Below are 14,037 nucleotides of genomic sequence, written 5' to 3'. Positions count from 1 at the left end.
CTCTCACAGGGCAGGAAAGCAAAACTTGAGAGACAAGAGCTTTGTTCTGCAGTCAACCACATCTTACTGAGTCATCTCATAGAAGCCCCGGTTTCTTCACTGAACAAACTACATATGCTTCAATACATAGGCTGTTTTTTGGGGTTTTTGGTGTGGTTTTTTTTTTTTTTTTTCTACAGCTGAACTCTTCTGGATATGTTTAGGCTATATCAAAAGGAAAAAATATGAGAAAATAAGAGAAGTGGGACTGTGTTTCCCACAGGCATAAACAATTTATTGTTTGGCAGAAGAGAAGGAGATTTATTTTGAGGTATACGTTTGTATTACTGTTATAGAGTCATATAAAACACTGGAATTAATGATGTTGTAATAGTTTGATGGAGTCCAGTAAATAATTCAATATAAACAAGGGCCTAATAAATTTTTAGTAGTGGTCCACTATTGGCTTGTTTTTTTTTTTTTTTTTTTTTTTCCTTGTTCTGCTAACAAGGATATCTTGGGAATTTAATTTATCTATTCTATTTTTTTTTCAGTGTCTCTCCTGACATAGTCACATTATCAAACTTGACAGAAAACAAGCTGTACCTTTACCTAAGTCTGTGACCTTTCTACCATACGTAGCCCTGGTGCAGTTTTCAGAACAACTCACACACCTGGTGCCCCACTACTTCTCTGTGAAACCAACATTCTCTCATCTAAACTAACATGTTGGCTTGGGCTTCAGAAGAGGTCAATTTCCTGGCTGAAAACAACATAAGTTATTTTGGAGAAGAATCCATTCTCCTACATAAAACTAGGTTATGAAAGTTCTTTCTCATCCTTACAGTCTCAGGATTGCTATTAAAAATTGCAAAATGTTGAGATGTTAAGGCTATTTAGCCCATGCAAATATTTAAGACAAACAGCATTTGGGCATTTGGACATGCATAAATAAGCATACATTTCTTCTGTGTAGAATAAAAATTATAAAAATCTAATCTTTGATCACAGGAAGCACAAAGTATCAAAATACCAGTTTTACAAAAACTTTTATTTGTGCAATTTATACATATGCTGTGTTTGAGAAGCATGCAGATAATGTGTTACATATAACGCATGTTATTTTCTCTCATTAACGAGTTTTCTTAAATCATATGACTTTCTGATATAATAAACCCCATTTAGATGGATATAATGCCACCAACTGAAATAGAATATTTCCAGATCCTTCTAGTGGAGAAAGAGGGGGAACCTAGGCAGGGACAGTCATTCTGGTAGGCCTGTAGTGCATACTATGTAAGGACAGCTGACCATGGACAAGTATGACATTAAATACATGCTAAAGTAAAGTTTCATAAAATAAGAAATTGGATCTTCTTGCTGTGCACAATTTTCATCATCTAGAAATGAAGAACATCACCATTAAGTCAATGTTCACCACTTTTCCAATTAAAGGAATGTACATCAGAATCTGCTTACTACAGCTCTAAATGTCTCCATTTTACTGTTCTGATTTACTCCACTGCAAGCCAATTTTCTCCTGAATAAAACTAGTGTCGTTTACCTTATCATGGGAAAGACCATCCAGATCAAGGGCTGCATGCAAAACCCTCTGAAATAAGGACAGGAGAGGTAGGAAGGTTGCTTGCTTTCAAACAGGAAAGGTAAGGCTGTAAAGTATACGACTGATGTGTGAAAAGCGTCATTTCCACTGACACTGATGCGATACACTGTGTGAGTACGTAGAACAGCACAGCCTTACATAGCCTTTTCATCCCTTGCCTTTATTGGTTCCTGTCAAATATGATGTGAGCTAATTCTTTCAAAAAGCCGCAAACCAGTAATAATTTCTTAGTTTTTAATTATCATTTGGTGACAGACACTGGATGAGGGAAGGAGGCGGACATCATCTGGGGATAAACCAGTAAGAGGGTTTTGTAAACCAGCAGCTGTGCATGAGCCATTAGCAGCTGTGCACACACTTCTAACTGCTTTAGGATAATATCATACAGAAAAGTATCACTCCAGATGGGGGAAGCTTTATATATATTAGCTCCACACCAATCACATTGCGAGCATATTCCTTTCTGTGCTGGTCACTGCGCAGTCTCCAGCTATCAAGGATGGTGCATCTATACTTGCCATCTTCTTCCACACTAACATCATGTTAACATTAACACCTTCCACACTTCATATATTAACATCGTCCAAACCTGGTGAGTGTAAGGGCACAAGGCATAAATACTCAGTTAGAGCTGGAATTGCTGAGAAAAGGCGTCATCCAGCTTTGAAACACAGTTCCCTGGCGCACCTGATTTGCACTGTGCAAACTGTGGTGTGCAGATCTGCACATGTGTTCCTCTGTCAGAGTTTGTTTTAAGCATCTGTTCTGTAAAGGACGATGCGGGTAACAAGAAGTAACAAATACCACTGGAAATACTGATGCCAAGCTTTGGAGACTTTACTAATTCTTTCTTACTATACTTTTAATGTGCAGAATGAAAAGTGTGTTGAGAATGTGTGAAAAACAAACCAATGTCAAACCAAATGGAATACCAGAACCTATGCATATGTGCTGTAATATACATACTGTTATGCTTTTGCAGGTACGCATAATGATACAGCTATTGTGTTATCATCTGCACATACTGATTCCCCATAATTCTGTAACCCAAAAGAACTCACTTCCTTTTTTAGGAAAATATCAGCATCTTTCAGTTTTCAGAGCAGAGACCAAGGCCCCCGTCCTTTTCACAGCTTGCAAACAGCTGCTCACACAGGCAGAACTGCTCTCTCACATGCTACCTCACCCAACAACTCCCCAGATACTATAGAGTCATTTGGATAACGTGTGTGTACCCAGGGCAATACCCATCCAATTTCCTTTGGGTGTACTTAAAGTGTATTGTAAGCTGGAAATACCTCCTGCCTCATTTTTGTCCAACAGCCTTCTCTCCGTCTCCTGGTGGCTTTTTAACTATAACTGACATGCTTCAATGTCAGCTGCTGTGGGCTTTAGATCCCTGTTTACACACAAACAAAACCCATCACCTCTTGGCAAAGGTGGAAAGCTGGGTTCCACGGGTACACTGGTCACTTTACACCTCGCAGTGCAATGGCAGCACTGCCCCTGCTCTCCGTCCTGCACTTATCAGCACATGGAACAGCCACTCACAGGTAGCAACATGCTGCCGAACAGGAGCAAACCGTTTTCTGTGTGAAAACGGGTGTCACTCAAAACATGGCCTACCTCCTCACTCACACCCCCTCCTCCTTCTTCTCAAACAGCAGGTTCTGACTTCTTTCTCAGCAGCACAAACCCTACATGCCTCTGCTACCTCTGGTGCATCACTCAGATCCATCTCTTGCTCTCTTTCAGTCACTCTGCTCCCTGACAGGCACCAAACAGGTTTCCAAGAGGCAGGCAACCAGCAGGACCTCCCCGCAGCTTCGCTCCCAGCCGTCGCTTCCAGTCTGGGCCGCCGCACGCCTTGCCCAAGGTGAAATACAAGCCAGCTCCGCTCCATGCTGGCAGAGCATGGTCGGGCTCCACTTCTCTCTCGCTCCCTATCCCCGACCTGCCCTGGCCCTGCCGCCTCAGGCGTCCCCGCTCGACACGCGCCTCCCTGTGGCGGTGGGACGCCTGGGAGACCGCCCGGCGGCCACCGCACCCGGGACAGAGCCCGTCTGCCCTCCTCCGGCCCCGCCCCTCGGTCCGAACGCCTCAGCCTCCTCAAGGACTCCGGGGCGCTCAATGTCAGGCGGACTGCGTGGCTCGGCGCGGCTGCCGGCAGGGGGCGGGTGAGGGGAAGAGGCGCGGGCCCTGCGAGGAGCGCGGCTCAGAGGCGGTGGCGCTGGCCATGCTGGGCGGCGCGGCGGCGCGGCGGCGAGGAGCTGAGCCCTACCCAGCCCAGCCCACCATAGCCCAACCCAACTCACCACAGCCCAACCCAACCAAGCACACCACACCACACTACACCACGGCACGGCACAGCACATCACAGTCGCTGAAGGGCAGAGGCGGCGGCGAGGCATCCCAGTGCTCTCCTGGCGCTGGGGCGCGCCCGCTCTCTCCACAGCATGGAGGCAGGGAAGCGCAGCTCGTCAGCCGGTAGCCGGGACGATGGCAGCGCTAACTCCTTCCCCTCCAAGCCGGGGGCCCCGGCGGAGAAAGCCCAGAGCAGCCCCGGCGGCGGGGGCAGCGGCGTGAAGGAGCATGGCAACTCAGTGTGCTTCAAAGTGGACGGCGGCGGGGGCGAGGAGCCTGTGGTGGGCTTCGAGGATGCCGAGGGACCCCGGCGGCAGTACGGCTTTATGCAGCGGCAGTTCACCTCCATGCTGCAGCCGGGGGTCAACAAATTCTCCCTCCGCATGTTCGGCAGCCAGAAGGCGGTGGAGAAGGAGCAGGAAAGGGTTAAAACTGCGGGGTTCTGGATCATCCACCCCTACAGCGACTTCAGGTGAGAGCTGGGTGGCCCCGCTGCAGGAGGCAGGGCGGTGCGCCCTGCGCCTCGCACCGCGCCAGGCGCGAACTTCGGCGGGTTCCGGCACGGGAGTGCGGGTGCTCCGCGGAGATGACCGGCTTCCTCTCGCGTCGTCCCTGCCCTCCCTCGTTCCCTTTCTCCCTGCCCGTGACCGGCCTCGCTGTTCCGTTCAGTGTCCAGAACTTTGCCTCTCCGCTCCGCGTCACCGACCCGGGCGGTGGGGAAAGGGCTGGAAGCCGGCCGGGACCCTCCTCCTTGTCGGCTCCCCTTCACGGGGCTCGTCCAGGCCCGGCGCTCTCCAGCGTGCTGCACCCGTACGGGCCCTGCCTGGAGCTCCCGGCCAGCGTTGCGGGGCCGTCCCGAACTGGCCCTGCCATGGCCTGCGGTGGGATAGCGAGCACGAAGCGACCGCACAATAACCAAAACCCCGGGGTCCTGGCAGGGCGCACGCTGGCTCCTTCCTGAGCACCCGGTGTAAACACTTGTCCAAGGGGTCGCATGAAGGAAGCGTGTCTCGGGCAGAGTTGCAGCAAAACAACTTTATCCGAGCTAAGGCTGTATGGAAAACCATGTTTGCATGGGTGGACGCATAAATGTGGTTCTGGATTAGCTTTGCTTTCACAATAAGTTGAATGTACACAAAATTGGAATATTCATTATTCGTACAAAATGCAAGGCAAATAAATTCCCGGGAGGAGATAGTTCCCTTTAAAATTACATTTTAAGTGAAAGATTATTTCATTGTATTCCCTGTGCCAGCTGGCTGTATGCCTTTGTAAATGTAACACTCTTGACGATATTTGCTGAAGAACTATCAGTGTCGTTAAGCATATTTAATCAATGGCTCGAATTGAACAGCCTGTGTCTGTGGAGAAAGTGAGTTGCGCTGGATACTATGTTTAAAAAAGGAAAATCCAGAACGTTCAATCGTTACATGGATCATCTAAGAGAAAGTAGGTTAAATAGAACATGCCTCCAGTGGGAACAGGAGAAAATACTTTCAAAGTCCAAGTTTCTGCAGGACTGCTCAGAGTGGGGTGTTAGGCAGAGAGCTGTGCTGGCACCTTGCTGTCAATCCTGAGAGCAGTACAGCCATAAGAGCTGAGGACCAGGGCAGCACTGGGTTATGACTTGAAATCACTCTTCAAATCCCTGCTTTTTTCCTGGCTCCCTGGAGGCAATAAGCTGTGCTTGTTCTTTTCCTGGAGTACCTTTCCCCCCTTGCATGCCAGCTCAGCTGCACTAGCAGGTGCATTAAGGGGAGAAAGAGCCAAGAGTCCACCCACTCCTTTTCTGCCAGCCGGAGAGGGATGTAGCAGGTCACATCTGGTGCTGTGGTAGCATGTGTAGGGGATTAGGGGGGATCTGATGGCCTCTTACTTACCCATGTGTGTGCATGAGTAACTTTATTCATGTGAGGATTCCACTAAAATGAATGAGATTATTCTTGTGAGTAAATTCCCTCATTTTGTTGTAAGCTTGGTTTATGAGTGAGGTGCACAATCTGACGATGTTTTGGGCAATGGGATTTTTTGCATCCTGTTGTGCAGCATGTAACTTTTTAAGCTGATATGCGAAGTAGGTGATAAGTATGCTAGTTCTGTTTCATTACAGAAATATTTTCTAATTCTGCCCTCATTCATTCTTAATATGGGAAGGTTTAGCGATTGTAGTATGTTTACTTCTTTATTTTCAGTAGGAGTAAATGACATTTTATCCTTTTCAGTCCTGTTGTTCGCATATTCTTAAATTAACTGTATTTTTATGAGGGCTTAATTATGTTTCTATTTTGTTATAAGGAGGTGCTTGTTTTTGAAATAAAGATCATAGTCTTTCATTAGTCTTGGGATGACGTGACCTGATCTGGACCCTATTTTTTAGCCATTAGTAGTGTTTTGGTGAGAGGTAGAAGGTGGTTGTGTTGTTTCTCCTGAAATAATTACAACTGTATAATGGTACTAGCTTTTTTGGGTGGCAGTGTTTATAGAAATGGATGAAGAAGTTGTAGTATATAGTCTATTTATTTTCCTATATGAGAATTGCGATAATGCTAATGAGTGCTTCCTAACAGTGTCTCTGTCCCAGAATAAATGTGTATCTAAGAATGGAGTTTTGATTTATTTTTGCATATGATTTTTCAACAATGTAATGTTTGCATGTAGACAAGCCTTAAAGCATCCAAAAGGACAGGGGTAATCAAATTTCACTGTTTTAGTGTTGATTATCATCAAGAGAAGGAGCGAAATTTTCTATCAATTTTTGCATATGATTTTTCAACAATGTAATGTTTGCATGTAGACAAGCCTTAAAGCATCCAAAAGGACAGGGGTAATCAAATTTCACTGTTTTAGTGTTGATTATCATCAAGAGAAGGAGCGAAATTTTCTATCAAATTAACAAGAAAAAGGTAAAAGGCTGAGTATTTTACAGTTTCCAAGTGGAAAGATTTAGAGTTAAGTTTGTAAATGTAGCTATTATTAGGGTATTTGTGGCACATATGAAAATGGACATCAGAGTAAATTTTGGATAGAGGCATATGTAGGAGAATATTGGGTTAACCACATAAGACATGGGAAAATTCTGGTGCAGGTTCCTGTATACTCTCATTTCTTTCTGTTTTTCTAGTTCTGGATTCTTGTGTGCATTTGCTGAGATACTTTGGTTATATTTCTTGACCTCATTCTCAGGATTTTTATAAAGCTTTTTATGTTTATCTACACCAAACAATACTTTGCTGTGTCGTTTCGGGGGGCAGGCAGCATCCTTGTGCCCTCCTGTCCCCCTTTTTTTAGCATGAACAGCATGTGAAAGCTGTGTCTGTAAACTCAGTCTCTCTGAATAGGTTACTCACTTCCAGGCAGGGCTCGGTCTCTAGTTTTATGCCTGTCTATCCTGCCTGTGTTTCAGGGAAGAATTTGCTCTTCATCAGGCAGATACACCCTTGGAGAACTAAATTCAATAAGTATTACATAATTTTTCCACAAGGGGACCATTTTGTTCCTCGTTGTCTTTTCCCAGTCTTCTGAGGTTAATATCTAATTTGGAAGCTGTTATGTAAACCGAGCACCTAATGCACATCAAACCCAGCACAAGGCCTCTGTTTATCTCTTCGCAGCCATGATTACTGCGTCTCTAAACTTGGACAACAATTCTGTGTAATTGCATGACTCACAAAAGTGAATTTATCATCAGTGTTTTGGTTAGAGTTTATTGAAGTCCTGCTTGCTTTCTGTGAGATACTGAGTGCCTCTGGCCGTCCCTGCTCATGTGTGGAAGAACGAGCCTGTGGGAGCGCATCACCCATCCAGCCTGTGGCCTTGCAGCTGCCTCATGAGAGCAGCACAAAGCTAGTGGGAGATGGGAGCACCTGCACATGGTTCTGATGCTGTATTTCACAGCAGAGTTGTGGTGGACATGGGCTTTGGTTGACTTTTATATGTAATATCCTTCTGGTATTAGTGGAAATGAACATGACTGATTTTTGAGATGATTAATTACTCAGTGTCCTTTTGCACATCAGTTTTCTTTAATGCTCAGAGGGCTTGCTTACACGTGCCTGGGCTGTTGGTCCGGCCCTGTACCTCTCCATCCCTCCCTGTCTGTGGGTACACAGAGAAACTTGTGCTGTCACAGAAATCTTGGGTTTATTACTGCAGCACCTAGGGCATGTGTAGTCAGCAGTCTAAAAAGAAAACAGAGTTACTACCTCCAGAGTCACACAGAAGAGGAATCTTTTGACCAGAAATAGCGATGTGTGAGAGAGACTGAGTGGGAATAATCCGTGTTTGAGTAACTGTAGCCTTTGCACTTTTGATGGTTACAGCTCTCAGTTTGATGTTTCAGAAAAGCCTTTGACTGAAAGTGGGGACAAAAATTTGAATTGGCATCAAGATGAAGTGAAGTAAGACTGTGATATGAAGTTGTCTGGCAGGGTAGCGGATAAGGAAGAGCAGTGCAGGCAGTGCTCAAGGTCCTTTTCCTGTGAAGATGCATACAAAGTATGAACTGATTTGCAACAATAGCAACAAACTATTGACATTTTGTGTGGAGAGACTCTCTATGGGTAACTTCTCATCTATTCAAGTAGCACAAAACCTTATTTTAACAGTAACAGAAGAGTAAAATCAGGGTTAGTTCTGAAACTTGGAACAGAAAATTTTAGAGCACAGTGCATCGTAAAGGTATGCCAGAGTTTCTTTTTTAATGTGTGGCATTCCTGTTTCAAAACATTTTTGCATACACATTTGAGGGTTATCATGTAAGAGTATAAAGTTTATTATAGAAATCTTTATAAATCGTAGAAAGCTTTATCGATGCTACCTTGTAAATAAATTTTATGTTAGGTTTTAATCAGGGTGAAAGACAATTATATTTGCATGCGTACATCTAGATACTTACAGAAGAATATTTTTGTGTTTGTTGCTATTTAAAACGTTCTGTTATTTTCTGCAGTTTTAAGCAACCCATCCATGTTGTCATGCAAACACGCAGCTTGATTTTTCAATTAAGTATGTGCCAAACTGCAAGTCATAATTGCAACATACTGTTGTGCTTCATGTTTTTTATTATACTTCTCTCCACTTTGAACCTATATTAGCCTTATGCAAAATTTTTCTTTTTAATTTGTACCTGTCTTTTGAACCTGCATATGACCACCAGCTGTCACCCTGATGGGATAGACTGGGTGTGTTGTATGCACAGCTCACATAGATATTTATAAAATGTGTGCGTGCATTGGTTTAAAATCTGTTCTTCTTTGGGACTGGTCTTCACTCTACGTGTTATACCTACCATTTATATTTTAAGAAGCTTAGGATAAGCACTTTGTCCTTCTCTTTTGTCACATGTCTGTAATGTCTCCTTTGAAGCTAATGAGATTTATCAGTTTGTGAGCTGTTACATACTTAGGTTCATACAGAGCAGTAGAGTTGGAAGATAATGCTGCGTGCCATGAAGACAAGATGTGTTGTATCATACTACATGTAATTGATACAGATATATGTACGCAAAATTAAGTATATAAATCATATTGGTTTTATTAAATAGATCAGATACAAATTAGTGTGGGTTTTAATGGATACATTATGTCACTGGTAGTGTAGGAGTATGAAATGTCTGTAATTTTGGATTCTCAGAGTAGTCAGCTACAGAACCATGGAATGTTTAAGGTCTTCTCGGGCTTGTTGCTCAGGATCTATCATGAGGTTCTCTTACAGTATTGGGACTTCTGATTATTTGCTAATAAACTGACAATCAGGGATTCATAATTATACATTCCTTGCACAAACCATTTTATTTGAATTATGTTTTTATGACTGAAACACAAGTTTTAGCTAGAGCTATCTTTCTTGTATCATTTTCTGATACTGTTGTGGTGAATATAATTTTTGTTTCTATTGAAGATAAACTTTGTACAATTAAACTGTTTCTATTGCCTGAACATTCACTCTTCGTATATGATGAAACACAAAGAAACATTTAGTTTTAAAAAGATGACTAGTAGTGCTTGGCTTTTTATTTCTTGCATTCTGACAATTTTTTGCACTTTACTTCTGTAAATGACCCAAAGGATAAAATGATAAAATTGTAGTATTAATGCATTCATAATGTCTGAAAATTCTTCCTTACAGTATGTTATGTGTTAAGCTTTATAATAGTTCCCCAGATAAAATGCAACTTCCATAAAGGTAGCCTAAAGAGAAATATGATAAGTCCTCAAATGCATAAATGGGTTTTACAAAGAGGAAAGAAATTACATAGAGGTAATTGTGTAAAATTGGAGCAACAAATACTTCAATTAGACTTTCAGGAAACAGAACCAAAAAAAAAAAAAAACACCAACAAAATACTCTATTGGAAATGCTTTCATGTGGAATATAGGCTAGAAGTGCATTAGGTTGTTTTTCATCTTCAGTTTTTAATTATTTTTAATACTGAATAATGTCTCATGTTGGCTGTCACTGATTCATTTGTTATGAAACCTAGTTCACTAAAGCTTGCTACTGGCATTTCTCTTTGTACCAGCTGTAAGTACGTATGAGTGAAAATGGATAGGTAGAGGTGTATGTTGTGTTTTCAGGCATATGAGGGCCACGTTATCTTGTCCCTTTCAAGATTTTCTTCAAAAACCACAAAAGCAAGCTGTGTCCACCTGAGGTTGGTACAGCAGCCACTCACCTTCTGGACCTCTAAAGATGTGGGAAGGATTATGCCTTTTTTGTTCTAGGAAAGCAATTCATGTTATTGATAAGTCATTCTTCAGTCTCCAGATAATGGAGAATACTATTGCATAGTTTGAGCTCGCATATGAACATTTCCTAAGTTTCATTAGTCCTGGAATAATTGTCTGTTCATTTCATGAACTTCCGAAATTGTTACAGACTTGAACATAGAATAAAGTTTACAGCAGAGAAAGAGCTCAGTAAGCATAACAAATAATTCCTTGGTTCTCTGAGATACTTTTAATTTAACCTGGCATGTTTTGAAGATTGCTAGCAGCACCTATGAAGGAATACCAAAGTACCTTTTTTTTTTTTTCACCGTAAGATGCTTTATTTTAGAATATTCACCTACTTCACAACTAATAAAGGCAAGTATGTTCATCTTGATTCTGAGATATGCTTAAAAAAACCCGCGAGCCAAAAAACAAAATGAAATGTTACAGAATTCCTGTGAGTAATCTAGAAGATTATATTTTTGGGAAGTTAAAGAACTCGCCTAACAGTTGAGTCTTTAAACTTTAACTTGGGATATTGATCATGAGATTTCCTCTTTAGTTATCTATTTGTTTTGATTGCAGTGAGAAAAAAGTGCTTGATTAATGTTATCTCCGTGTATACTTACCAAAATTTAGATCTCATAAGATCAACTTCATGCTTGGGCCCATGGGGAAAAAGAACTGATTCTGTTATTCCCATTGATTATTTTAGCAAGACTTCCTATTTCTGAATGTGTGCTGGGACTTTGTTAGCTCATCAGAATAAGTGATAGTAGTATTGAGTCAGTAAAAGGTTTTTCTATGTACTAGGTTTCTTGGACTTGAGAATGTGGAGGGAACTGTGAATTGGAATACTATATAAGAGCATGGATTAGTAAATAAATGTCCGGATTTAGGATTTGGTTTGGGGGTTTGGGTGGCTACAAAGCTAAATAAAAATTGCATAACATTTGATAAGTTGTTCAGGCTTTTTCTGTGGTTATATAGTCAAGTTAAAATTTGAGGGCAGTTTCTGATTGTTCAGCCTGGGGTAGCAGAAATAGAGATGTATGAAATCAGAGGTCATTTAAAAACTATCCATCTTTACCTCTGCATTTCTGTCTACCCATCTAACATCAGTTGCATTGTAATATTTAGTTAAATTTTGTCAGCTGCTTTTGAGAGACTTGGTTTGAAGGTGCTAGAAAGCAAAATACCTTTTAGAGAGGGTATAATATGAAAATTAGTAGAGAAATGTACTTCATTTAGTTGTAAAGAAGAGATATCTGTACTCACCTGTGCTTTTACCTAACAGCATGCCTGAAAGCTATCTTTTATGTCAACATGAAATTTTTGAGAGAGGAAACTTTTAACCTACTTTGCAATGTTCAATTTTTAACCTAACAGTACAGCACTCGTTAATTGCTTGAAAGTCCTTTAGCTGTCTATTCCCTGATTCTTTCCCAGAGGCATGATTTAATTTTAAAAATCATGGTGTATTCAATTCTAATTATTGGAGGGCTTGTTCTAGCCACATAGTAAGGTATGTTAATGACCAAAAACTGTATCAGCTGGAATCAATGTCAGTACTACCTCAAGGACATTGTCATTTAGCTCTGCTAATATCTTTTAATCTGATGACAGTCAGATTCAGGCATGCGCGTGATATTTTGCAGTAATCTTATTGACTTGGTTTGCAGTGCAGCTGGAATAAGTATGGGGTATACTTGTGTTCAGAAATGTTCATGTGATTACAAAAGAAATGCAGTTTGCTTCCATTACATATTTAAAAAAACCCAAACCAAACCTCAACCCTTTTTTATTTATGCCAGTGAAGTTCCCATGTAGCTAGGAATATGATTTTGACCTTACTTCATTACCTTCTATATTGTTTATGTGGATATCTTATGTAATGAGACATTTTATTTAATTAATAACTTGATACATGGTTGGAATTCAGTGGGCTGCTGATATCAATGAATTTTCTATCTCTAAAAATGTCATTTATTAAAAATTCTAACTAAGGTATTTTGTTTTCAAATGAAAAAACACAGGTTGCTTTATGCTCATAGTCAAAGCTAGGTTGTTTTTCTTCTTTCTTTTTTTCTTTTTTTTTTTTTTTTTCCCTTGGTTTATTTGTTTGATTTTTAATGATGTAGTTAAAAATAGCCAATATATATAAATATACGTAAAAAGCCAATATACATAAAAATTGTTTCGAATGCAGGGCTTTTTTTTTTTTTAGGTAGTGTTGCTCTTTTTCATCCAACTCAGTCTGCCATCCAGAAGGATCTTGACATGCTTGAGAGGTGCCAGCCTTATGAAATTCAGCCAAGCCAAGTGCAAGGTCCTACACCTGGGTCAGGGCAATCCCAGTCACGCCTAAAGTCTGGGCGGAGAATGGATTGAGAGCAGTCCTAAAGAGAAGGACTTAGGGTTGCTGGTCAATGAGAAACTGAACATGAGCCGTCAGTGGTGTGCTTGCAGCCCAGAAAGCCAACCGTATCCTGCGCTTCATCAAAAGAAGCATGACCATCAGGTCAAAAGCGATGATCTTGCCCTTCTAATCTGCTCTCATGAGACCCTGCTTGGAGTACTGTGTGCAGTTTTAGTGTCCTTAACATAAAAAGGACATGGAACTGTTGGAACAAGTCCAGAGGAGGCCATGAGGATGATCAGGGAGCTGGAGCACTTCCCATATGAAGACAGACTAGAGAAAGTTGGGGCCGTTCAGCCTGGAGAAGAGAAGGCTGCGTGGAGACCTTATAGCAGCCTTCCAGTATCTGAAGGGGGGCTATAGAGATGCTGTGGATGGACTATTCATTAGGGACTGTAGTCACAGGAAAAGGGGTAACGGATTAAAACTTAAAGAGGAGAAGTTCAGGTTGAATATAAGGAAGAAGTTCTTCACTGTGAGGGTGATGAGGTACTGGAACAGGCTGCCCAAAGAAGTGGAAAATTCTCCATCCCTGGGGGTGTTCAAGGTTGGAGAGGACCTTGGGCGACATGATTTAGTGTGAGGTGCCCCTGCCCATGGCAGGGGGGTTGGAACTTGATGATCTTAAGGTCCTTTCCAACCCAAACCATTCTATGATTGTACTGATGTTTCCCTGGCTGCTTCTGTTGTATCTTACAGTAATTTACCAGAACTTCCATGAAACACCTCTTCATGGCATGACTGCAGCAATAAGCAGTGAGGTTTTGCTATGTTAAGCAAATCTGCAGATTGCAATAAATTTAGGGTAATATACCATAGGATGCTAATGATAAATTATTATAGCTTTCTCCAGGTCAAACTAGAGAAAATATGCAAAACTTTTGTAACATACATAGAGTAAGATCTGTCCAACTCTACCTAGAAGATGGAATAAATGTAGA

At 41.7% G+C, this 14,037-nt stretch overlaps 1 protein-coding gene across 1 annotated transcript in view; it reads left to right on the top strand.

Moving 5' to 3' along the window:
* Window positions 1–4,059: 4,059 nt before the first annotated feature.
* The window catches only part of HCN1 (hyperpolarization activated cyclic nucleotide gated potassium channel 1), a gene marked incomplete at both ends in the record, with an annotated part of 197,065 nt that continues 187,087 nt past the window's right edge, over window positions 4,060–14,037 (top strand). Inside the window, one exon of the mRNA XM_080637760.1 lies at window positions 4,060–4,439. Within this exon, the coding sequence (XP_080493886.1) occupies window positions 4,060–4,439 (380 nt within the window). The remainder of the gene's footprint in view (window positions 4,440–14,037) is intronic.

The sequence above is a fragment of the Psittacula echo genome (genome assembly GCF_963264785.1).
Source record: "Psittacula echo genome assembly, chromosome: Z".
NCBI lineage: Eukaryota > Metazoa > Chordata > Aves > Psittaciformes > Psittacidae > Psittacula > Psittacula echo.
The sequence above is the reverse complement of the archived record's forward strand: the minus strand, read 5'-3'. Positions and strand labels throughout refer to the sequence as shown.